At 45.6% G+C, this 23,720-nt stretch overlaps 1 protein-coding gene across 1 annotated transcript in view; it reads right to left on the bottom strand.

The window, feature by feature from the left end:
* Positions 1–709: 709 nt before the first annotated feature.
* Positions 710–23,720, bottom strand: part of LOC141946852 (complement factor H-like) — a 38,247-nt gene continuing 15,236 nt past the window's right edge. Inside the window, exons 10-22 of the mRNA XM_074877239.1 lie at positions 22,362–22,544; positions 21,383–21,583; positions 20,880–21,077; positions 15,038–15,174; positions 13,581–13,878; positions 12,754–12,942; positions 8,420–8,626; positions 7,786–7,962; positions 6,943–7,119; positions 5,738–5,914; positions 3,577–3,753; positions 2,598–2,798; positions 710–1,954 (exon numbers count right to left, since the gene is read on the bottom strand). Of these exons, the coding sequence (XP_074733340.1) occupies positions 1,944–1,954; positions 2,598–2,798; positions 3,577–3,753; positions 5,738–5,914; positions 6,943–7,119; positions 7,786–7,962; positions 8,420–8,626; positions 12,754–12,942; positions 13,581–13,878; positions 15,038–15,174; positions 20,880–21,077; positions 21,383–21,583; positions 22,362–22,544 (2,333 nt within the window). The 3' untranslated portion in view covers positions 710–1,943. The remainder of the gene's footprint in view (positions 1,955–2,597; positions 2,799–3,576; positions 3,754–5,737; positions 5,915–6,942; positions 7,120–7,785; positions 7,963–8,419; positions 8,627–12,753; positions 12,943–13,580; positions 13,879–15,037; positions 15,175–20,879; positions 21,078–21,382; positions 21,584–22,361; positions 22,545–23,720) is intronic.

Here is a 23,720-nt window from a genome sequence, read left to right as displayed (position 1 = left end):
AATTTGACAGATGGACCACTCAGTGGATAAGGAATTGGCTGGACGGTCGCACTCAAAGAGTTGCAGTCAACGGCTCGATGTTCAAGTGGAGAGCAGTGACGAGTGGCGTTCCTCAGGGGTCAGTGTTGGGACGGGTGCCATTTAATGTCTTTGTTGCCCCAACATGACAGTGGGATTGGTGTTGTCAGCAACTTTGCTGACAGCACCAAGCTGTGTGGTGCGGTCAACATGCTAGAAGGAAGGGATGTGCCATCCAGAGGGACCTGGACAGGCCAGAGAGGTGAACCCATGTGAACCTCATGAAGTTCAACAAGGCCAAGTGCAAGGTCGTGCACATGGGTCAGGGCAATCCAAAGCACAAATACACACTGGGCAATAGAATATCCCTTGATGTCCCTTGCAAGTGTCACTCTAGGTGAGCTTCAGCTTTCCTAACACTGTCCATACATGCCAAATCAATGCCACAGACAGGTCCCCTTGTAGACTGGTTTTGCCTCACTCTCCTGATCACAATGATTTCTTTTCTGCTGCAGAGATCTATGTGAAGTCCCTGATTAGTCAAGCCAGACTTCTGGTAAATGTGTTTTTCCTCCTGAGCACCAGAATTGAGTATTCTTGTGCTTGGGAGATTCTGTCCTTCAAGACCTGTAAGATTTTCTGGACTCCCCTATCACTCCCAGCGGGAGAGATGGACATGCAGACAACCAGATTGATTAAGCAATGCCAATTTTATTATGGTGGAGCAAGCCTTTTATAATGCAGGTGAGAATCACATGATATAATCACATGGTATAATTCTTTCTGATTGGACAGTTAGCTTTGCACATGCTCCTTAAACTGTCTTCTGATTGGATGAGAACTGCCACGTCGACATTGTACAAACTTCTTCCTCCACCCAAAACCACACCCTGAAGTTGTTTAACTTCCTGGGTTCTTCCTCATATTCCAGGGTCATTTTGTCACATCCTTGACGACGCTGAGGCTTTACCAGCCTTGCTCATATACAGGATTACTCACACGCCCATTTCCCCGCAGGAAATCCTTACAAATCCCCACAACTCCCCAGCAATCCCATCTACTAGTTTCCCAAGTAAGACAAAATCTGCTCTCCTAAAGTGCATGGTTTGTACTCTGCTACTTGCTTTTCTCTTTCCCGTCGGAATCATGAACTCCATTAGTACACGCTCTCCACACCTAAGGTTGCCGTTGATTTCCACAACCCCAGACAGTTCTTCCTTGTTAGTGAAGAGCAGACGGAGCTGTGCACTACACAGGTTGGCCCATCCAGGACCTGGACCAGGCAGTCATCCTCGCCTCCATCCAGAAATCCCCATTACTTGCATGACAACACCTTGCCCTCAAGATGAGGCTCAAGTCCCCCATAAGAACTGGGTCTGTGATCTAGAGACTTCCTGGAGTCGCTTAAAGGAGACTCCGCTCGCTCGCTCGCTCATCCTGATCAGGCGGTCAGGACACTCACCTCTGCCATGACCCCAGGGTAGTTTCCAGGCAAGTGCATGGAGAAGAAGCTACGAGCAGACAAGGCCAAACACACGCCGCTTGTTGATGATCAAAATACCTGCGGGCTTTAATTCTTGTCTCAGAATGCCACCAAAGCCAGCCTATTTCGGGACACAATTGTTAATAAAAGTAACAGTGAGATCAATGTAGAATGGATAAAATGCAAGCACTACCATTCAGATGGAGAAAACGTAAACACGTTTACAAAATGTAAATACATTTACAAAAATGGATAAAATGTAAACACAAGCAGCCAATAATAAAAAGAAACAACAGTAACAAATTCCCAGACAGGACGTTGGCTAAGCTGCAAACAAAGCACAGAAAAATGGGAAATGCCAGGAAAGACTGAGCTCCAATCACTGGTCGGTTGAGGGATCTTTCATTTCCACAGCCGGGCTCCTTCATGCCACTTCCATTTATTAATATCTCCCTGCAGTGCAAATAGAAACAAAGGGAAAAGGTGTGAAGACCAAGCATGACACAGCAGTGGTTCCTCAGAGCAGTGCACAGGCAATTTCAGCAAAGCTGCCTCCTACGGCCCCCACCGTATCCTCGACACCGAGCACTTATGTTCACATGTAGGATAATGAATCACTCCATCCATGCACTCTGGTCTGAATTTCTCAGGGTGTGAAACTTGCCGGTACCACCATTTGCATTCAAAGAGAATAGTATCCCCAGTCTGATAGGTGTAAGTGCTTGACCAGATTGATGACTGTAGCCGAATGTTGTTCCTTTCCATAATAGGCTTAAGCACTGTACAGTTCTCTGCAAAAAGTACTTTCATTATTTGCCTGTAGACCTCCCACTGGACAACTGATGCTCTGAAACTGTTGGGCCCAGCTGAGAGCCCCTGAGAGGCCTTTCCCCAGCTGCCTTTCCAGCTCAGGTACGGCAGTCAATGGCTTCCTGGGGACACTGCCCCTCACCACCTGCAGCATAAGGATGCTCCCACATGCCCTGGCTCCTCCCCAGGCGCTCCCCCAGGAAACCTAAAGGCCTTCCCCTCAGCTTCAGCACTAAAAGTGCAACAACACAGGGGCTAAGCTGTGGCCAAAGTGGAGATGACTTACTTCCTGGCTTGCACTGTGGATATTCTAACGTTCCCTTCATACACTGTGCTCTGAAAGGGGGAGATGCTGGGTCCACCATATATCCTCTTTTACACCGAAATTCAATAAAGTCACCCGATCTGGTATACAGCTTTCTTGCAGCGACCCATTTCAGCTCAATATTGTTTCTGCCCATGTCTTCTTCCGATGCTGTACAAGCCACTTGAAAAAGGCAAGAGAAGAGTGTCATCACTTTATACAGACTCAACACAGGTCAATTTTTTCCCCTAGAGCCTACAAATCTTTGCAGATTTTCCCCGAGCGCCTACAGAACCTTCTTTGCATCAAAACCCAGTTCCAGCTATTTGCTCTGACCCTCTGTTATTTCTGACAGGAAAGACAAGCTAAAGGGAAAGAAGACCATGGCTGAGACCCCAGGCACCCACGCAGAGCTATGGAGAAGCCTTTTCACGCTGACAGTCACACAGGGCAATTCACAGGTGGGGAAGTCAGCAGGCACCAACGCACTTCCCCGTGTCTTTTTTGAGATTCATCCTTCCCTTCTGCTCAGCACTTCTCCCAATTTGTTTCCTCACGGCCATGTCACGGATGCAGACCCAGAGTTCCCCAGCACTGCCACGTGCTCAGACCCATCCTCCCCACTCACAGCCTGCTGACCACAGCAGCGTCCCTAACTTGGGAGCACTCGGGAGCCTGGCACAGCGATGGAGATCCCCTCACACCACGGGCTTCAGACAAACTCCCCCCCTCCCAAAGCCACTGTGGTGGCGAGAGACTGCAGGCAGCAGAGGGGACTACACGAGCGAACTTCAAGAAGAAACTCCTCCTGGACACAAGAAGGACTTGTTACTCTTCTGCCCTGCTGGCATTGCAGCCCCAGCACAAGTGCTGCTGCACAAGCAATGACCTCAGGAGCTGAGAAAAAGACAACAGGAGCAGTCACACAGTGTTTGGCCACACAGCACGTGCTTCAACCTACCGAGGCAAACTGGGGGGCTTGTCCACTGCCCATCAGTACAGGTGATACGCCGAGATCCTTCCAGGACATAGAGACTGGGGCATCTGTATTCCAGAATGGAACCTTGTGGATATTCTTGCATGGGGAAGGAAAGAAGCTCTCCATTTTCAATAACTGGAGGTGGGCCACATTTCCTGCCTTTCCATGGAAGAAAATTCCCAATCAGAGAGAAAGCCACGAGAGTTTAATTGCAGCGGAGGCCTGGCTACAAATACTACTGGACAGTATGTTGGCACTACTCTGAGAGACGCGGAGGAAAGCAGAGAGAAAACCAAATACCCGGCAGGTGAAAAAGAGCAAGAGTTTCTCATTTCTCCAGTGCGGGACTCACAAGTGCCAGTTCACCCCGTTTGTCCACAGCTGAAGCGCTTGCAGCTCTGGGTTCTGTGCGCCTCTTACAGCGCTGAGGAGCTCACACGTGCCAATCCTGAAGCGCTGCTGCCTCACGGATTTTTATACCTATTCAAGCACCACACTGCTGCCAAGTCTGGCCTTCCAACGGACCTTGCACTGGGAAATCTTCAGAGAAGACCCAGATCCCTTGGTACCAGCAGTGAGCCTCTCTGCACTTGGCATTGCGTTCTGGAGCCACAATATGGAGCCTGGCCTTAAGTCATCTGCTGTTTCTGCACCCCCTTCAGGCTCCCAGCTGGGTGCTGGCTGAGTGAAATGCCGCTGCATTGGTCCCTGTGCTGAAACTTTCTGTATGCCTTGTGAAGACAAATGAGATTATTCAGTGCGCTCATGAAACCCTAGGAGGCACCAACACAGTACCTAGGTATTGGCTCACACAGCACATTCTACCCTCAGCTGATTTAACAGCTGATTTGACTCCACGGCATTCAGTATAGCAATGCATCATCTGCACTATCTGGATGTCAACTAGCAGGGAAGCTGTGGGCTCTGTTCTTGAACAGTGACAACAAAATCTCTTGCTCTCTTCTCATCAGCCAGGCACAGAAGGTAGATTCCAAGAAGTCCAAGGGCTGCGTCTCAAAATTAGACTGGGCCAGCAACTGCTCTTAGCCTCAGGGTGGTTTTCCTGATGTGGCCCTGTAAGGAACTGAAGGAATTGATGCCTCAAACGTTCATCGACACAGAAAACCTCAAGGACAAATTGTGGCCTTTGTGATTAGTCGGAGGAATGAATTATCTGCCTAGGGAGGCACAGAGTGTATCGAAGGGTGCACGGCTCTGCTCCCTTGCAGTTTTATAGCCAAATTCCTTAGATAAACCTCGAAGGGAGGAGACGTAGACTGAGGAAAACCATACGTCTGGGTTAATGCCTACACCTTAGTTTAAGACTATAGTCTTGAAGAAGAGCTAAAAGATTGATAAGAGAGATCAACAACCAACACCAGATGGAGTTAACGACTGGATAATTGCCCCAGCAGCAAAAACTGAGGAAAAGATAAAGGTGATAGGGGGAGATCATGATCACCAAGTCAACTGGACAAAAGGGTTAAGGTACCCCATTCCCCCTCAGCGCACACACAGAACCCATGCTACACCATTTCTCAATCTCTCATGCAAATGAGCTCTTGGAATACCTGCCTCTCTTTGTCTACTATGCTAATCAGCCAATAAGAGGAACTTTAAAAGGCAACAGAAAACTTTGCTGGGTGTGCACCCACCACCCAAGATTACCAGTCCTGAGACAACACTGGATCCAGGGGTGGTGACTGGATTTCTTTGACTCTCTTTCTCTCCTTTCTTTTTCTATCCTGTCCTTACGTGTCTTTCTTTTCTCTAGATTTTAAGAGACCACATTGTTTATTATCCTTTTCCAAATTGAAGTTGTTTCTACCTCAAGTAAAACATTTTAACTGGTGCTTTGGTGTTGTTTCACCTTGATTTAACCTGAGGGGATCACAGAAGCTTTATGACTCCCTGGGCTCCCAGTCCAGGTTGTAACATGCCCTTTTGAGTGACACCACCTGGCTCACTCAGCTGGTAAACTCACCTGAACAGATACCTGGGAAAATGGCTTTTTCCTGAGTGCACCAGCTACGCTGTGTTTGTGCACGGTAATGAGACTGAAATTTGGAGAGGTAAATGCCACTAAGTCACCTTCATGATAGTCTCACTGACAGGCAAGTGTTTGAAGAGAGAGAGAAATTACCTTTGCAGTTTGGCAGCTTTGTCCAGTTCCCGTTCTGACATGCTATGCTGGAAGCCCCAGCCATCACAAAACCTGGCCAGCACTGATAGTGAGCACTCTCCCCAGGCAAATACCTTGACTTTTTAACACCTTTGACTTTACCACCGGGAATTTCTGGAGGAGGTTCACACGTCACATCTGAAAAAGAGACACTGCTGCAGTCACGTCTGCAGTCATTGAGGCGTTCCCCTATACAGCCAACAGTTAAAGGAATCAACCTTGTTATAATTTCTGTCCAGCTTTTCTGCCTCTAGTGGGTCACAGCTCCAAGAGTTTGTCCTGGAGAAAGCAACGAGGTGTGACAGTGGCAGCAGAACTCTCTTTCTGGGACTCTCAGGAGATGGCAGGGTCAATGAGAGCTTCCAGAAAAAGCCAGTGTTTCTGTAGCCACACCTTACGTCACAAGAAGCCACACCGGCCTTCCTGCATGCCCATGTCCCTCCCCAGGGAGCCCTGGCATTGCTGGAAATCACAGGGGCAGCAGCCAAGCTGGCGTTCTGCTGAATCGCAGAGCTCTGGAGCACCGGCAGCGCGGGAGGAGCTTGTCAGCCTGCACTGCCCAGGGACCGGTAAGTGCAGTCCGCTCCAGGGAGGTGTGGGAAGCCAGGTAGCACTTGTTCACCCTGCAGCCACGGATTTGGGCAGGGGACAGGAGCACAGCTCCTGACAGTTCCCTGTCACAGGAATGCTATTGCCATGTCATGGCCCCAGCAGAGCGTACATGGTCTAGATCCGAGTCTCTGCTGGGATCTGCGTCGGTCAGAGTGCGGCCCTGGAGAAGAACGGCTGTTTCTCTCCCGTACTGCTTCTTCCATTCAGAAACTCCCGGACAGGTTTGAACAGAACAGAGGAGCCCTTACGTGTCTTTCTACTGAAGGTCGCTGAAGTGGCAGGCTCTGGGGAAATACCAGCACTACTCTGGAGAATGACAGAGCAGCACCTCTTAGGCATGGCTTCTTCAAGACGTCTTTGCTGCTCATGAACGTATCCCCAGTATTTCTAGAGGCATCAAGCTAAATTAAAGTGCTGTGCAAGGAAGCAATGGCGAGTACAAAGTTGGGATGCACAAAGAAAGCAGAAGTAGAAAAGGTAAAGCCTTTAGAATGTGTAGTTAAACAAACCGTCCCCTCTATGCTAACAGGCAAGATGAAAGCACAGATTCGTACCTCTGCAGGTTGGTGCCTGGGACCATTCTCCATTTGTACAAGTGACATAATTTCCACCTGTCATTTGGAAATGGCTTTCACATTCATACTGCAGTCTGGCACCGGGCAGGTACCTCTCCTGTTGAGTGCTTGTAATATAAGCATTGGGAATTTCAGGTGCGGCTCCACAGGTAACATCTGAAGAGAGAGGGGCATGTAAGAACAGCAGTGCAGCAATATGACAATCACAGAACATTGCATTGCAGAGCACCATTGCTCCTGAGGAGCAAAAATGGTTTGCGAAATGCAGATCATTTTCTACAGGTAGAAAATGAAAATATAATGGTTTTTACTCTGCAGCGCTTCACCACACAACGTTATTTTTGCCTAGAGTGACTAAAAAGAGAAAAGGAGTTGCAGAGATCAGCCGAATGTGCAGATGAGTGTTGTGCAGCACTGTGTGCCAAAGGCTTAGAGAGTTGAAGTGGTTTCTCTACTGTTTGGAGGCAACTTTCAGCAACTGACACTCTCTGTGATGTGAAAAGAAGATACGTTACTCTACCAGTTATCTCTACCTTTGCAGCCAGCATCCATTCCTCCATAACTCTCTGCCTGCTTGATTTCAGCAGAGAGATAAGTTTCACCTACAAGTTTCAGCCCATAGGAGAAACAATGTCTTTGCTGATCTAGCCTGCTGCTTGTTTCTCAGGAGCCAGAAAAACAGGGGTTGTAGGAGCCCATTCAAAGCAAGTCACCATTGGCTCTATTGGCCTGACCCACCTGCATGCCTGAGCTGACATTATTTTAATTCACAACCTGTAAGACTAAGAAGGGTCATAGACTTCTTAGAAGTAGAACCTATACCTTCACAGAATGGCGGTGCTGTCCAGTTTCCTTCCCTGCAAATAATTTCTGGAGGACCAACAATCAGGAACCCTGCATCACACTGGTAGCGAATTGTTTCACCAGGCTCATAAATTTCCTTGTTTCTGCCTTCAGTTTGAGCATTGGCAACTTTTGGAATGCTTTCACATGGCATTTCTGAAAAGATACAGAAAGCTGATGCCCGTGCTAATGTGATACACATAGAATGAGTGTACTGTTTATACAAACAGTTGCTTTAGAGAGCTTTCTCTATCATCAGCGTAGTCATCTGCTGACAGCGGATTTTACATAAAAGGTAGGATATGGAAAATTAAATACGTCATTTCCTTATATAGGCACGGACGTCCACCACTGGAATATTTAGATCCTGTTTCTAACCATGCCTGAAAATGTCAATAAGATTACAAGAACACAAAGGAATATTTAAAAACTAAACTGCATTCAAAAAGTCAGTCTTGCATCCAATCAGGATTGCTCTGAACACACCCATGAGGGATGATAAGATTCCACAGCAAAATTGGGAGTTACTGGCCCTTCCTAGTCAAGCTCCAGTTTAAAATTCTTTCAATTTCATTGCTTAATGCACTTCAGAAAAAGTATTTTTTGATATTACCCAAGCATGCAGGAGCCGAAGTCCACTTTCCCTTAGAACAAGTTATCTCTGACAGTCCATCGAACTTGTATCCGCGACGAGAAACATACTTAAATTTAGCACCAGACAGATAAAATGTTTTCCCTTCTCTTTTAATTTGTAAGTTTTGATTTTCCAGCCTAGGAACATCAGCACATTCTACAGGTTCTGGTGGCAAACATGGTCTTTCTAAAAAATACAGAAGACACAGAGAAATAATAATGCAAGACAATTAATATTCCAGTGACATATGCTGTCTAAAACTGAAAAGAAAAAAACCAATCATCCAAACATCAATTAAATGGCCTGAAAGGAAGATGAAGAAATATCTAAGATACAAAAAGCAAAGCTTCTCTCTCCTTTCCCTCCTACACGGGATTTCTCTCTTTTCATTTGAACCAAATTAAAGCCATTTTCTAGTTCATACCAGGGACTTACAGATACAGTTTAGCATCAAGAACAGGGAAAATTTCCTAGGCAGAGAAACAGAAGAGACATTATCTTGTTTTGAGATACTGAAAGTGACTTTCTAGAATGTTAGCTACTAAATTTGTCACCATTAAGAAAGTTGTACCAATGTCCTGACAGGTTTTGTGATGACGTGAAAAAGAAAGAGAGAACAGAACTACAAAGTATTATAATGTACTTCCTGGCACATACAGTGGATTAAATCTCTATGAAGCCCTCCTGAGTCAGGGCTGTCCCAATGCTTTCTTCTCCTATGCTACTGAAGAGTGGGTGGACTTCAGTTATATTTTATATGCATTTTTAGCTATTAGTAAATCAGGTTTTATTAGTTGACACATCAAGTTGAAAGCATATGTTTGCTCCAAATTCCACAATACAAAAGATCTAGTTACAGTTAAAGTTCCTGTTCCGTAACTGGGACTGGGAATTTTATTTCAGTAAAAGTTGTTTTATGAACAGCTTAAACATTTTTTTTGGTTATCCTTCTCTATGTCTGCCACTTCTCAGCAGAAATGGAAAGTCACAGGCAATGCAGAAGAAGAGGAACCATGTGGCATGAGAATTTTTCAGTTTAAGAATACAGATGTGGTTGGCATGTTGTGCACATCAGTCACCAGCTGGCATCTCATTTGCCCTGTGCTTGGCTATCTCCTATTCATTTCTGAAAACACTTTATTTGGGCTGTTAATGAACTTCTGCTTACAAGATATGACCTGCATCATTAATATTAATGCAAAAAGGTGCTGGGGACATCAGCCCATCTGAAGTGCATGTATACCAATGCACACAGCATGGGTGACAAACAGGAGGAGCTTGAAGCCATGATGCAACAGGAAAATTATGATGTGGTGGCTATCACAGAAACATGGTGGGATGTCTCCCATGACTGGAGTGCACCAATTGATGGCTACAAGCACTTTAGGAGGGATAGACAAGGAAGGAGAGGTGGTGCGGTGGCGCTGTATGTTAGGGACTGTTATGATTGCTTCAAGCACAAGTATAGTGAAGACAGGGTGGAGTGTCTTTGTGTTAGAATCAGGGGGAAGGCCAACAGGGCAGATGTCGGAGTGGGAGTCTACTATAGGCCACCCACCCAGGACAGAGAGGTGGATGAAATATTCTATAGGCACTTAGGAGAAATCTCATGATCACTTGCCCTTGTACTTGTGGGAGACTTTAACTTCCCAGACATCTGCTGGAAATACAACACAGTGGAGCGGGACCAGTCCCAGAGATTCCTGGAATGTGTGGCAGATAACTTCCTCACACAGCTGGTGAGTGAACTGAACAGAGAAAGTGCCCTGCTGGACCTCCTCTTTGTGAACGGAGAAGGACTGGTGGATGATGTCGCGGTTGGAGGATGACCAGGGCACAGCGATCTCGAAATAATACAGTTCTCTATTCTTAGAGAGGCCGGGAGAGGGGGAAGCAAAACTGACATCCTGGACTTCTGAAGGGCTGACTTTGACTTGATTGGGCACCTGCTTGACAGGATCCCTTGGGAGATGGTCCAGAAGGGTATAGGGGTCCGGGAAGGCTGGACGCTTTTTAAGAAGGAAGTCTTAATTGCACAGAGGCAGGCAGTGCCCAGGTGCTGTAAGAGAAGCCAGCGCCAGAGAAGACCACCCTGACTGAACTGGGAGCTTTGGCTGCAACTCAGAGAGAAAAGGAGAGTTTATGGCCTTTGGAAGAAAGGGCTAGCGACTCACAATGATTACAAAGATGCTGTGAGGCTATGCAGGGCAGAACGCAGGAGGTCTAAAGCCCAGCTAGAAATTAATCTGGCTTCAGCAGTCAGAGATAAAAGGAATGTTTCTATAAGTACTTCAACAGCAAAAGAAAGACCAAGGAGAGCCTCCATCCCCTGCTAGATGCAGGAGGAAATATGACAAAGTGTGATGAGGAGAAGGCTGAGGTACTTAATGCCTTTAATAACAAGACTAGTTGTATGGAGGGAATCTAGCCTCCTCAGCCAGAAGACAGAGACTGGGAGAACGACCCCCCACAATCCAGGAGGAGACATCAGTGACCTACTGCATCACATAGACACACACAAGTCTATGGGATCGGATGGGATACACCTGAGGGTGCTGAAGGAGCTGGCTGGGGTACTCACCAAGCCTCTTTCCAGCATACGCTTCACTGGGTAAAAAACTGGCTAGATGGCCAGACCCAAAGAGTTGTGGTGAATGGAGTTAAATCTGGTTAGCAGCCAGTCATGCGTGGTGTCCCTCAGGGCTTGGTTTTGGGTCCACTCCTGTTTAGCATCTTTATTAATGATCTAGACGAGGGGATTGAGTGCACCCTAAGTAAGTTTGCAGACAATAAGTTGGGTGGGAGTGTTGATTGGCTCGAGGGTAGGGACGCTCTGTAGAGAGATCTGGACAGGCTGGAACGATGGGCTGAGGCCAACTGTATGAGTTTCAATAAGGCCAAATGCCGGGTGCTGCATTTCGGACACAACAACCCCCAGCAGCACTACAGGCTTGGGGAGCAGTGGCTGGAGAGCTGCCAGTCAGAGAGGGACCTGGGGGTGTTGATTGACAGCCTGTTGAACATGAGCCAGCAGTGTGCCCAGGTGACCATGAAGGCCAATGGCATCCTGGCTTGTATCAGAAATAGCGTGGCCAGCAGGGACAGGGAAGTGATCTTACCCCTGTACTTGGCACTGGTGAGGCCACACCTCAATTACTGTGTTCAGTTTTGGGCCCCTCACTACAAAAATTACATTGAATTACTGGAGCGTGTCCAAAGAAGGACAGTGAAGCTGGTGAAGGGTCTGGAGCACATGTCGTACGAGGAGCAGCTGAGGGAACTGGGGTTGTTTAGTCTGGAGAAGAGGAGGCTGAGGGGAGACTTCATCGCCCTCTACAACTACCTGAAAGGAGGTTGCAGAGAACTGGGCATGAGTCTCTTTAACAAAGTAACACGCAATAGGACAAGAGGCAATGGCCTCAAGTTGTGCTGTGTAAGGTTTAGACTAGATATTAGGAAGTATTTCTTTACCGAACGGGTCGTTGGGCGTTGGAATGGGCTGCCCAGGGAGGTGGTGGAGTCCCCATCCCTGGAGGTGTTTAAGAGTAGGGTCGATATAGCGCTGAGGGATATGGTGTAGTTGAGAACAGTGAGTGTTAGGTTAATGGTTTGACTAGATGATCTTCAAGGTCTTTTCTAACCTAGATGATTCTGTGATTCTATTTTAGAAATTGGAGTACAGATTCCTCAGGATTTTTAGAGTAGATGGCCTGAGTTATGCCGTATCATTTATACCTCTATTACAGGAAGAAGCATAAAAATTAAGAAACCCAAAGATATCTACTACTACAACTAAATAATAATATTTTTTTTGTCACCAGAATACTATTAAAGGCCCCCAGTCAAATCTGTGACTCCATTCTGCAATATACTAAACAAACAAACACAGAACTCTTTGGGAGGACCAACAATGAGGAACCCTGCACCACGCATCTTAGCAAAGCACAAAAGAGTACGTTCACAAGAAGGGGAGAGAAACAGGTAACAGCAGGACTTATTTTTCCTCTTAAAGAGAGGTATCTACAATTGATCAGATGTGCTATGCATCTGAAATACAAATTTTTCCCTTTGGTTTAAGTAAAAAGGATGGGATAAATTGTCCCATATCATGCACCTTTATTTACAGTTACTTCCCCTCTGCACTAGATTTACACACCCCCTTACCATCAGCAAGTGTATTTGTGCTGGGAAAGCCAATTGCCCTTTGAATAAATAGTGTCTGATTGTACAGGCAAATGCACGTGAACAACTGCAAAATTACACACAAGACGTATCTGATAGATCAAAATTATTCAGGTATGGTGCATATTTACCAGTGATACAGGAAGGAAACTCGATATGCCCATTAACACACTGCTTGATAGAAGAGGCTGAGAGTTTAAATCCTGTCATGCATTTGAAGTTTTGCCACTGACCACTTTGAATCAAAAATGTGCGCCTTTGTCCATTGGAGAGAAGTAGGTTTTGGGCTTCCAGTTGCTGTTTTGTAATGGTACATGGTGCTAGGGGAAAGAGGAAAAATTAAAAATTAAAAACTTTACTGACTTTGCAAACAGCGGTGATGGTCTCAAGAGGTACTGACTTCAGGAGACAGTAGTCCTTGACATAATTAATGAAATCCGAGGGAGCAAGTCTAATTTTATCCCTGTTGTGTTTCCAATACCTAGGATTAAAAATGAACTTTGAAAGACTTCTAACAAAGAGCTCCAAGGAGGAAACTGAGACAGCAAAGCAGCTTACGACAGCAGCGCTCCCCCCGCATATGAGAGACAGTTAGGAAACTACATGAAAGGATGTCTTCACAAACATGATCATTGCGGGAAAGGGGCCGACACCACTGTCAGTACCATACCTACTGTGCAAGTTCCTGGAAGTACAGGCAAAATGTTTAACTGCTTGTAACCTTCCGGACAGCTCCAAAATTCTCACAATAAAAACCATAACTGAGGGTAAATGATTTTGGGACACTAAAGCCCAAGATCCACAAGTTAAGAAGTACTGAATCCAGGGAGTAATTTTGGTCTGTTACAGACTTGGTAATCAAGCAACAAATGTAAACCTAATTCTGAAACTCCTACTCCAAGAACAATTAGAATTGTCTAAAAGTACAAAGTCAATCAGCAATAAAAGTTACACTTACCCAAACATTGTGGTGGTCCAGGCACCCAGATTTTTTCATGGCATGTTACCCATTCGGATCCTGATAACGTGTATCCAGGGTTGCACATGTACTGCACTCTGTCATTTTCCTCATATCCTGATTTATTCCCACTAACAACATCTCCAAAGTCAATGAGAGGTGGGTCTTCACAGGCTGCTCCTGTAGAAGCTGTGCACAAATTCTTGTTATTTGTCTGCACATTGACTTTTTCTTCTTGTCCCGATTTATCCCTACTAGCAATTTCTTCAAAAATCAATGATGGGCGGGTGCTTGCATGCTATCCCAGCAGAAACCATGCACAAGTTCTTGTTAATTGCTAGATACAGGACAGTACTGACAGCTGCAAATAATGGCACTACGCAGGACTTAATATTCTGATGGCCTACATCCCTTCATCTGGGAAAATACAGTACTAATAAACAGCACTATCTCCTTGTTCTAAGAAATTGTTGTCTTTACTATTTTCACAGTCTTTGCATTGAAAAAACTAAACTGAAAACATTTTAATTGAAAATATTAATAAACTTCTGAATTTCTCAGAGTACAGTTGCTGTTTTCCAGAACTGAAATAAAGTTTCCAGAAGTGGAATAAAATTTTACACATGCAGTCATGATTCTCAAATTTCTTTAATTCTACAAATAAATCCATTTGTCACAGCTTCCTAAAATTAGTTCCACCATTTTAAAATGGAAGAAGTCGGATCATTTTTTGAAAGTATAAGGTATATATAAGAAAGCACTTTTAAAGGCAGAGGGAGGAGAATGACCCCGATATGATGAACAGATTTAAATGGATTAATCATGGAGTTTAAAACTGGTTATTTTAATAAAGGTGTATATTCAGTGAAGATCTCCTTCAGGCAGCAAGTTTTTCTTATCATACAACTTCTTGAAATAACAAAGTACCTGTATTTTTAAAGAGTTGTATAATCTATTACAACCAAACCAGTATTCTGTATTTTTAATTGTACGTATTCAGAATAACAGTAGTTAAATTGAAATACAAAGGAATTTATATGGTTTAATGTATTTTAAGTGAGTTACGTCTTCTAATATGCTAGGTTCTTTATGATAGTCTTTAAGTTCAGGCACAAGGCAAAGAAGCAAGCTCATACAAGAAAATACAAAGCAAATCTTCTCAAATGCATTGTTCTAAATTACAACTCTGATTCTAAACTTCTGAAGGGAATTTGGTAAAAAGTAAACTGTACGGTTGAGGGGTTTTTTAAGTTCATTTTTCTTGATTGCCACCAGCTACATCACTTAAAAACGTAGTTTTCCATTTAATAACTTACCTCTACATGTAGTACAGCCCATCCACAGCAGAACCACTATGGTGTGGCTCAGCAGTGTCATTTCCAAGCTTTAGAAGTTAAATGTCCTCTGCAACAGAGCTGCTGTTTTCTGTACTCCAAACTGCATGTACTCCTATTCACTCCCAGGATTCCTAGGGCTGTCCTTTCAATCTCCTCCTCTACTTTTCTTGCAACACAGCAGTTAATCTGTACAGATAAATTATGCAGTCGTTGCAAAAAAGCTTCAATAGTTTTTTCACAAAAGTTTTCAGACTGAACTGTAACACAGAAGCATTATGAAACCCATAACCAAAAACTCACGATGTGTTTATAATACACAATATAGTGCACTTAGCTTTTCAAACTTAAAATTTTGTAATGGGCAAAGCCACCTTATATCTGGAGACCATAATTTATTATAAGTCTGCTTAAAATCCTAACAGCCTAATACAAATACTAAGTTATTGTTAGTCCACTTCCAACAATGCTAACATTCATAGTCCAAATTAATGCAAGATAGCCTCAGTAATGCAAACTTTTTTAAATAAAGTGTTTTACAGAAAAACCTGTCCTGTACCTAACCACTTCCTCTGATGCTATGTTCATCCTTCCTTGGCTCCTCTGGTTGACAGCACCAGGGGAATGCCACAGTGAACCATTAGTGTACAACGGTTTTTGTTGGGAAGAGCTCAATGCAAATAGCAGGAGTCCCTTCCTCCTAAGTACTGAGGTCTCCTTGTGTTTACATGTATGTATTTTCTTAATACCGTCTCCTTTTTTGGATCCCAGTTGTTCAGTGTCTCTGTTCATCAAAATTGGGTCTACCTGGACAAGACCAAGTTGCACTTCTGCTGGGGCCGCTGCTTGGCCACTGTGGCTTGTTTTTAGTCTTTGACCTCTGTTCATCCTTGTCTCATCCCACATTCTCCTTTTCCACACCACATTTTAGTCTGGAGTCATAGATAGCTCAATAACTGTTTGTTACCGGTAGGAATTAGAGCTAAACTAAAAAACATTTAGGCAGCCAATGGGGTGATTGCTAAACAACTGCTATCTCAGCTAAACAAGCCACAATCAGCTCAAGACAAACCCAGCCAAGCCTAGAGATCCTGCACTGTCAAGTCAACACAAAGCCTGTGTTCTTTTATTAGCAATGGCAAAAATCATATTTATTGGGCTACACCAGCAGGACAACTTTGACTGAATGGAGCTCCATCCTCACATGACAATACGAAGATTATTTTCAAGACCATTTTCTGTGGAATTTCTTACACAGTCTTCTGGTTTAGGACATCCTCATTTTTTTCTTCCAATGCACTTGCTGCTAGGAACTGTTGTGGGTTAACTAACCCATAGGATTAACTAACATAGCAATTGACTTTGAGTTGTTTTTTCTCCCTTCAAAAACACACATGGCATTGTTTTGTTTACTGAGTAACACCCATCTGAGGACCAACAGATATTGCTATTACTATACACACTAAATTAATTTAATCGTTATTGATATGCCACTTCATACAATCGTCAGAATTTCAAAACACTTTGCGGAAAAGCATTCTTCTAAAAGTTGACAAAAGTCTCAGTAACAAATATCCAATATTAACAGCTATATTAACCATTTTTTAAGGAACCAAGCACATTCCTTAGACAAAACCAGGAATATAAACATGCCACTAATATTTCTAGGGGGAGGTATTATTTATTTGTATTTTAGATTGTTACATACTAGTCCAACATGACCATAAGCAGTAACTGTCATTTATGGAGTCCTGGCAGGTTTGCAATATAAAACAATGAACCCCACAAACAGTATATAACAAAGCTTTCTGGATTTCACTCTGAGCCCAGTCTTTCTGGCTCACTTCTTCCTCACCTTCTAATCCTTCTGTGCTTCAGAAAGACTGGTCTCTCTCTCAGGAATTTTTCCTTTTAGTATAGCACTAAGAAGAACAAAAAAGGTCAAGTAAAATAGAATTAATTTCCACCTTATCTGCCACCATTCCTGCCCCTTTTCATAGGTCATTAACTTTAATCATTAACTTTTGGCCTCATTTGTAACTCAGTCACTGGAAAACACTCTAAATAGCAATTGCGGATCAGGCAACCATTTCCAATAAGTCAGCTCCAAAAGGGTTGCATAATTTCTATTACAGGACATCTAGATTTCTTTATTTCTTCCTTTCTCAGAAAAAGGAACTTCATTTACTGCCAATCAAATCAGAATAGGGTAATGAGAAATAAAACAAATCTTAAAACACCTTCCCCCCCACCCCTCCCTTCTTCCCGGGCCCAACTTTGCTCCCGATTTCTCTGCCTCCTCTCCCACAGCAGTGCAGGGGGCAGGGGAGGGGGGTTTTGGTCAGTTTGTCACCTGTTGTCTCTGCTGCTCCCTCCTCCTCAGGGGAAGGGCTCTCACACTCTTCTCCTGCTCCGGTGTGTGGTCCCTCCCACAGGAGACAGTCCTCCACGAACTTCTCCAAAATGGGTCCTTCCCACAGGGCTGCAGTTCTTCACAAACTGCTCCAGAGTAGGTCCCTCCCACGGGATGCCATCCTTCAGGAACAGACTGCTCCAGCACGGGTCCCCCATGGGGTCACAAGTCCTGCCAGCAAACCTGTTCCAGCGTGGACTCCTCTCTCCACAGGTCCACAGGTCCTGCCAGGAACTTGCTCTAGTGTGGGCTTCCCACAGGGTCCCAGCCTCCTTTGGTGCTCACCCACCTGCTCCTCCACATGGCATGGGCTCCTCCTCAGGCTGCAGGTGGAGATCTGTTACCCCGTTACCTCCATGGGTGCAGGGCACAGCTGCCTCACCAGGGTCTGCACCACGGGCTGCAGGGGAACCTCTGCTCTGGCACCTGAAGCACTTCCTCCTCCTACTTCTTCACTGTCCTTGGTGTCTGCAGAGTCCTTTCTCTCACATGTTCTCACTCCTCTCTCTGGGTGCAGTTGCCCTCCCACAGTTTTTTTAACCCTTTCCTAAATCTGTTATCCCAGAGGTGCTACCACCATCGCTGATGGCCTTGGCCAGCGGTGGGTCCCTCTTGGAGCTGGTTGGCATTGGCTCTGTTGGACATGGGGGAAGCTTCTAGCAGCTTCTCACAAAAGCCACCCCTGTAGCCCCCCCAGTACCAAAACCTGCCACAGAAACCCAATACTCTTGGTTAAAACGTGCCAGTCTGAATCAGCACACACAGCACTCAAAGTTTTGACTGTTACGGGAATTCCCCTGATTTGTGAGTTTATATCCAGACAAAAGTCAGTTTCCTCAATTATATACCATGGACACTGAGAACTTAACTGGAAAACAGAAATTACAATCTATGAATAAATCTGAGTGCCTTTTCAGCTGATGTTTGCAAAACAATGCATAAATGCAAGTTTGTTAGCAAGAGGAAAGGCCTCTCTGTCATTATAGAACAATGATTTTAAACTGAAAGAGGGTGGATTTAGGCTGGATATAAGGAAGAAATTTTTTACAATGAGGGTGGTGAGGCACTGGCACAGGTTGCCCAGAGAAGCTGTGGCTGCCCCCTCCCTGGCAGTGTTCAAGGCCAGGTTGGACGGGGCTTTGAGCAACCTGGTCTAGTGGAAGGTGTCCCTGCCCATGGCAGGGGGGGTGGGACTAGATGAGCTTTAAGGTCCCTTCCAACCCAAACCATTCTATGATTTTGTGATTTGGACATCTGTATTTCTGTGAGATCAGGGAAAATAATATTGTCAGATAAAATGCTGGCCAAAGGAGAGACCTACGAGGTAGGCTTGGCTTGCATTATGATCTGGAAATCTAATTGCTAATTCTATTACCACAGAAGAAGAGATAACTTAAATAGCCTTTTTTTTTTTTTTTACCCTCTGCTTATTTGACATGCATCCTCGCTAGACACAGAGACACACAACACTAAGCTAGAACAAATTTCAAAGAGTGCAAATGCTTTTGTGGCCGAAGGGTGCCTTCCCTATGAATGTTACGTCCCCAGCACTGCATCCATCATTGCCACAGCAAAATGGCTGTGGTAGTTCTCAATGAAGGTGACCAACCCTCTGAGGTGCTTTCATGCCTGCCCCCACTTCCTATAGGTATATGCATAATGCTGGATATTTGTCTGTGACAGAATGTGGTGGATTACAGAAATGAAGACAGCATCTTGTTGATGAACACTGAAACAAAGAAAGCATCGAGTACTTCAGTGTCATGTGGGGTGGCTGTCACTGAATCACCTACCCCACTGAGTGACAGGTCAGATTTTTCTTCTTTACTGCTTTAATGCTAGTGTAGTAATAGAATATCTTCTTCTGACCCTTGATGTCCCTTGCAAGTGTCACTCTAGGTGAACTTCACCTTTCCTAACACTGTCCATACATGCCAAATCAATGCCACAGACAGGTCCCCTTGTAGACTGGTTTTGCCTCACTCTCCTGATCACAATGATTTCTTTTCTGCTGCAGAGATCTATGTGAAGTCCCTGATTAGTCAAGCCAGAGTTCTGGTAAATGTGTTTTTCCTCCTGAGCACCAGAATTGAGTATTCTTGTGCTTGGGAGATTCTGTCCTTCAAGACCTGTAAGATTTTCTGGACTCCCCTATCACTCCCGACGGGAGAGATGGAAATGCGGACAACCAGATTGATTAAGCAATGCCAATTTTATTATGGTGGAGCAAGCCTTTTATAATGCAGGTGAGAATCACATGATATAATCACATGGTATAATTCTTTCTGATTGGACAGTTAGCTTTGCACATGCTCCTTAAACTGTCTTCTGATTGGATGAGAACTGCCACATCGACATTGTACAAACTTCTTCCTCCACCCAAAACCACACCCTGAAGTTGTTTAACTTCCTGGGTTCTTCCTCATATTCCAGGGTCATTTTGTCACATCCTTGACGACGCTGAGGCTTTACCAGCCTTGCTCATATACAGGATTACTCACACGCCCATTTCCCCGCAGGAAATCCTTACAAATCCCCACAACTCCCCAGCAATCCCATCTACTAGTTTCCCAAGTAAGACAAAATCTGCTCTCCTAAGGTGCATGGTTTGTACTCTGCTACTTGCTTTTCTCTTTCATGTTGGAATCATGAACTCCATTAGTACACGCTCTCCACACCTAAGGTTGCCGTTGATTTCCACAACCCCAGACAGTTCTTCCTTGTTAGTGAAGAGCAGATGGAGCTGTGCACTGCACAGGTTGGCCCATCCAGGACCTGGACCAGGAAGTCATCCTCGCCTCCATCCAGAAATCCCCATTACCTGCATGACAACACCTTGCCCTCAAGATGAGGCTCAAGTCCCCCATAAGAACTGGGTCTGTGATCTAGAGACTTCCTGGAGTCGCTTAAAGGAGACTCCGCTCACTCGCTCATCCACTCTGCCATGACCCCCGGGTAGTTTCCAGGCAAGTGCATGGAGAAGAAGCTAGGAGCAGACAAGGCCAAACACACGCCGCTTGTTGATGATCAAAATACCTGCAGGCTTTAATTCTTGTCTCAGAATACCACCAAAGCCAGCCTATTTCGGGACACAATTGTTAATAAAAGTAACAGTGAGATCAATGTAGAATGGATAAAATGCAAGCACTACCATTCAGATGGAGAAAACGTAAACACGTTTACAAAATGTAAATACATTTACAAAAATGGATAAAATGTAAACACAAGCAGCCAATAATAAAAAGAAAAAAACAGTAACAAATTCCCAGACAGGACATGGGCTAAGCTGCAAACAAAGCACAGAAAAATGGGAAATGCCAGGAAAGACTGAGCTCCAATCACTGGTCGGTTGAGGGATCTTTCATTTCCACAGCCGGGCTCCTTCATGCCACTTCCATTTATTAATATCTCCCTGCAGTGCAAATAGAAACAAAGGGAAAAGGTGTGAAGACCAAGCATGACACAGCAGTGGTTCCTCAGAGCAGTGCACAGGCAATTTCAGCAAAGCTGCCTCCTACAGCCCCCACCGTATCCTCGACACCGAGCACTTACGTTCACATGTAGGATAATTAATCTCTCCATCCACGCACTCTGGTCTGAATTTCTCAGGGTGTGAAACTTGCCGGTACCACCATTTGCATTCAAAGAGAATAGTATCCCCAGTCTGATAGGTGTAAGTGCTTGACCAGATTGATGACTGTAGCTGAATGTTGTTCCTTTCCATAATAGGCTTAAGCACTGTACAGTTCTCTGCAAAAAGTACTTTCGTTATTTGCCTGTAGACCTCCCACTGGACAACTGATGCTCTGAAACTGTTGGGCCCAGCTGAGAGCCCCTGAGAGGCCTTTCCCCAGCTGGCTTTCCAGCTCAGGTACAGCAGTCAATGGCTTCCTGGGGACACTGCCCCTCACCACCTGCAGCATAAGGATGCTCCCACATGCCCTGGCTCCTCCCCAGGCGCTCCCCCAGGAAACCTAAAGGCCTTCCCCTCAGCTTCAGCACTAAAAGTGCAACAACACAGGGGCTAAGCTGTGGCCAAAGTGGAGATGACTTACTTCCTGGCTTGCACTGTGGATATTCTAACGTTCCCTTCATACACTGTGCTCTGAAAGGGGGAGATTCAGGGTCCGCCATATATCCTCTTTTACACCGAAATTCAATAAAGTCACCCGATCTGGAATACAGCTTTCTTGCAGTGACCCATTTCAGCTCAATATTGTTTCTGCCCATGTCTTCTTCCGATGCTGTACAGGCCGCTTGAAAAAGGCAAGAGAAGAGTGTCATCACTTTATACAGACTCAACACAGGTCAATTTTTTCCCCTAGAGCCTACAAATCTTTGCAGGTTTTCCCCGAGAGCCTACAGAACCTTCTTTGCATCAAAACCCAGTTCCAGCTATTTGCTCTGACCCTCTGTTATTTCTGACAGGAAAGACAAGCTAAAGGGAAAGAAGACCATGGCTGAGACCCCAGGCACCCACGCAGAGCTATGGAGAAGCCTTTTCACGCTGACAGTCACACAGGGCAATTCACAGGTGGGGAAGTCAGCAGGCACCAACACACTTCCCCGTGTCTTTTTTGAGATTCGTCCTTCCCTTCTGCTCAGCACTTCTCCCAATTTGTTTCCTCACGGCCATGTCACGGATGCAGACCCAGAGTTCCCCAGCACTGCCACGTGCTCAGACCCATCCTCCCCACTCACAGCCTGCTGACCACAGCAGCGTCCCTAACTTGGGAGCACTCGGGAGCCTGGCACAGCGATGGAGATCCCCTCACACCACGGGCTTCAGACAAACTCCCCTCCTCCCAAACCCACTGTGGTGGCGAGAGACTGCAGGCAGCAGAGGGGACTACACGAGCGAACTTCAAGAAGAAACTCCTCCTGGACACAAGAAGGACTTGTTGCTCTTCTGCCCTGATGGCATTGCAGCCCCAGCACAAGTGCTGCTGCACAAGCAATGACCTCAGGAGCTGAGAAAAAGACAACAGGAGCAGTCACACAGTGTTTGGCCACACAGCACGTGCTTCAACCTACCGAGGCAAACTGGGGGGCTTGTCCACTGCCCATCAGTACAGGTGATACGCCGAGATCCTTCCAGGACATAGAGACTTGGGCATTTGTATTCCAGAATGGAACCTTGTGGATATTCTTGCATGGGGAAGGAAAGAAGCTCTCCATTTTCAATAACTGGAGGTGGGCCACATTTCCCGCCTTTCCCTGGAAGAAAATTCCCAATCAGAGAGAAAGCCACGAGAGTTTAATTGCAGCAGAGGCCTGGCTACAAATACTACTGGACAGTATGTTGGCACTACTCTGAGAGACGCGGAGGAAAGCAGAGAGAAAACCAAATACCCGGCAGGTGAAAAAGAGCAAGAGTTTCTCATTTCTCCAGTGCGGGACTCACAAGTGCCAGTTCACCCCGTTTGTCCACAGCTGAAGCGCTTGCAGCTGTCTGCAGCACTTCCTCTCATCCTGCATAACGGTGTAGCGTTTGTCACAGCTCTTTCTGCAGAAGAGCCTGACACCCACCTCCTCCCTCCACTGCCTGAGCAGGGACCAAAGCGGATCTGACTGCAAACAGTGACAACTGTCACCCAACCGCACCACTGTGATCACTGATGGGATAATAGCCCCTGGGCTCTGTGCGCCTCTTACAGCGCTGAGGAGCTCACACGTGCCAATCCTGAAGCGCTGCTGCCTCACGGATTTTTATACCTATTCAAGCACCACACTGCCCCCAAGTCTGGCCTTCCAACGGACCTTGCACTGGGAAATCTTCAGAGAAGACCCAGATCCCTTGGTACCAGCAGTGAGCCTCTCTGCACTTGGCATTGCGTTCTGGAGCCACAATATGGAGCCTGGCCTTAAGTCATCTGCTGTTTCTGCACCCCCTTCAGGCTCCCAGCTGGGTGCTGGCTGAGTGAAATGCCGCTGCATTGGTCCCTGTGCTGAAACTTTCTGTATGCCTTGTGAAGACAAATGAGATTATTCAGTGCGCTCATGAAACCCTAGGAGGCACCAACACAGTACCTAGGTATTGGCTCACACAGCACATTCTACCCTCAGCTGATTTAACAGCTGATTTGACTCCACGGCATTCAGTATAGCAATGCATCATCTGCACTATCTGGATGTCAACTAGCAGGGAAGCTGTGGGCTCTGTTCTTGAACAGTGACAACAAAATCTCTTGCTCTCTTCTCATCAGCCAGGCACAGAAGGTAGATTCCAAGAAGTCCAAGGGCTGCGTCTCAAAATTAGACTGGGCCAGCAACTGCTCTTAGCCTCAGGGTGGTTTTCCTGATGTGGCCCTGTAAGGAACTGAAGGAATTGATACCTCAAACGTTCATCGACACAGAAAACCTCAAGGACAAATTGTGGCCTTTGTGATTAGT

Source organism: Strix uralensis, chromosome 8 (genome assembly GCF_047716275.1).
Source record: "Strix uralensis isolate ZFMK-TIS-50842 chromosome 8, bStrUra1, whole genome shotgun sequence".
NCBI classification, from domain to species: domain Eukaryota; kingdom Metazoa; phylum Chordata; class Aves; order Strigiformes; family Strigidae; genus Strix; species Strix uralensis.
The sequence above is the reverse complement of the archived record's forward strand: the minus strand, read 5'-3'. Positions and strand labels throughout refer to the sequence as shown.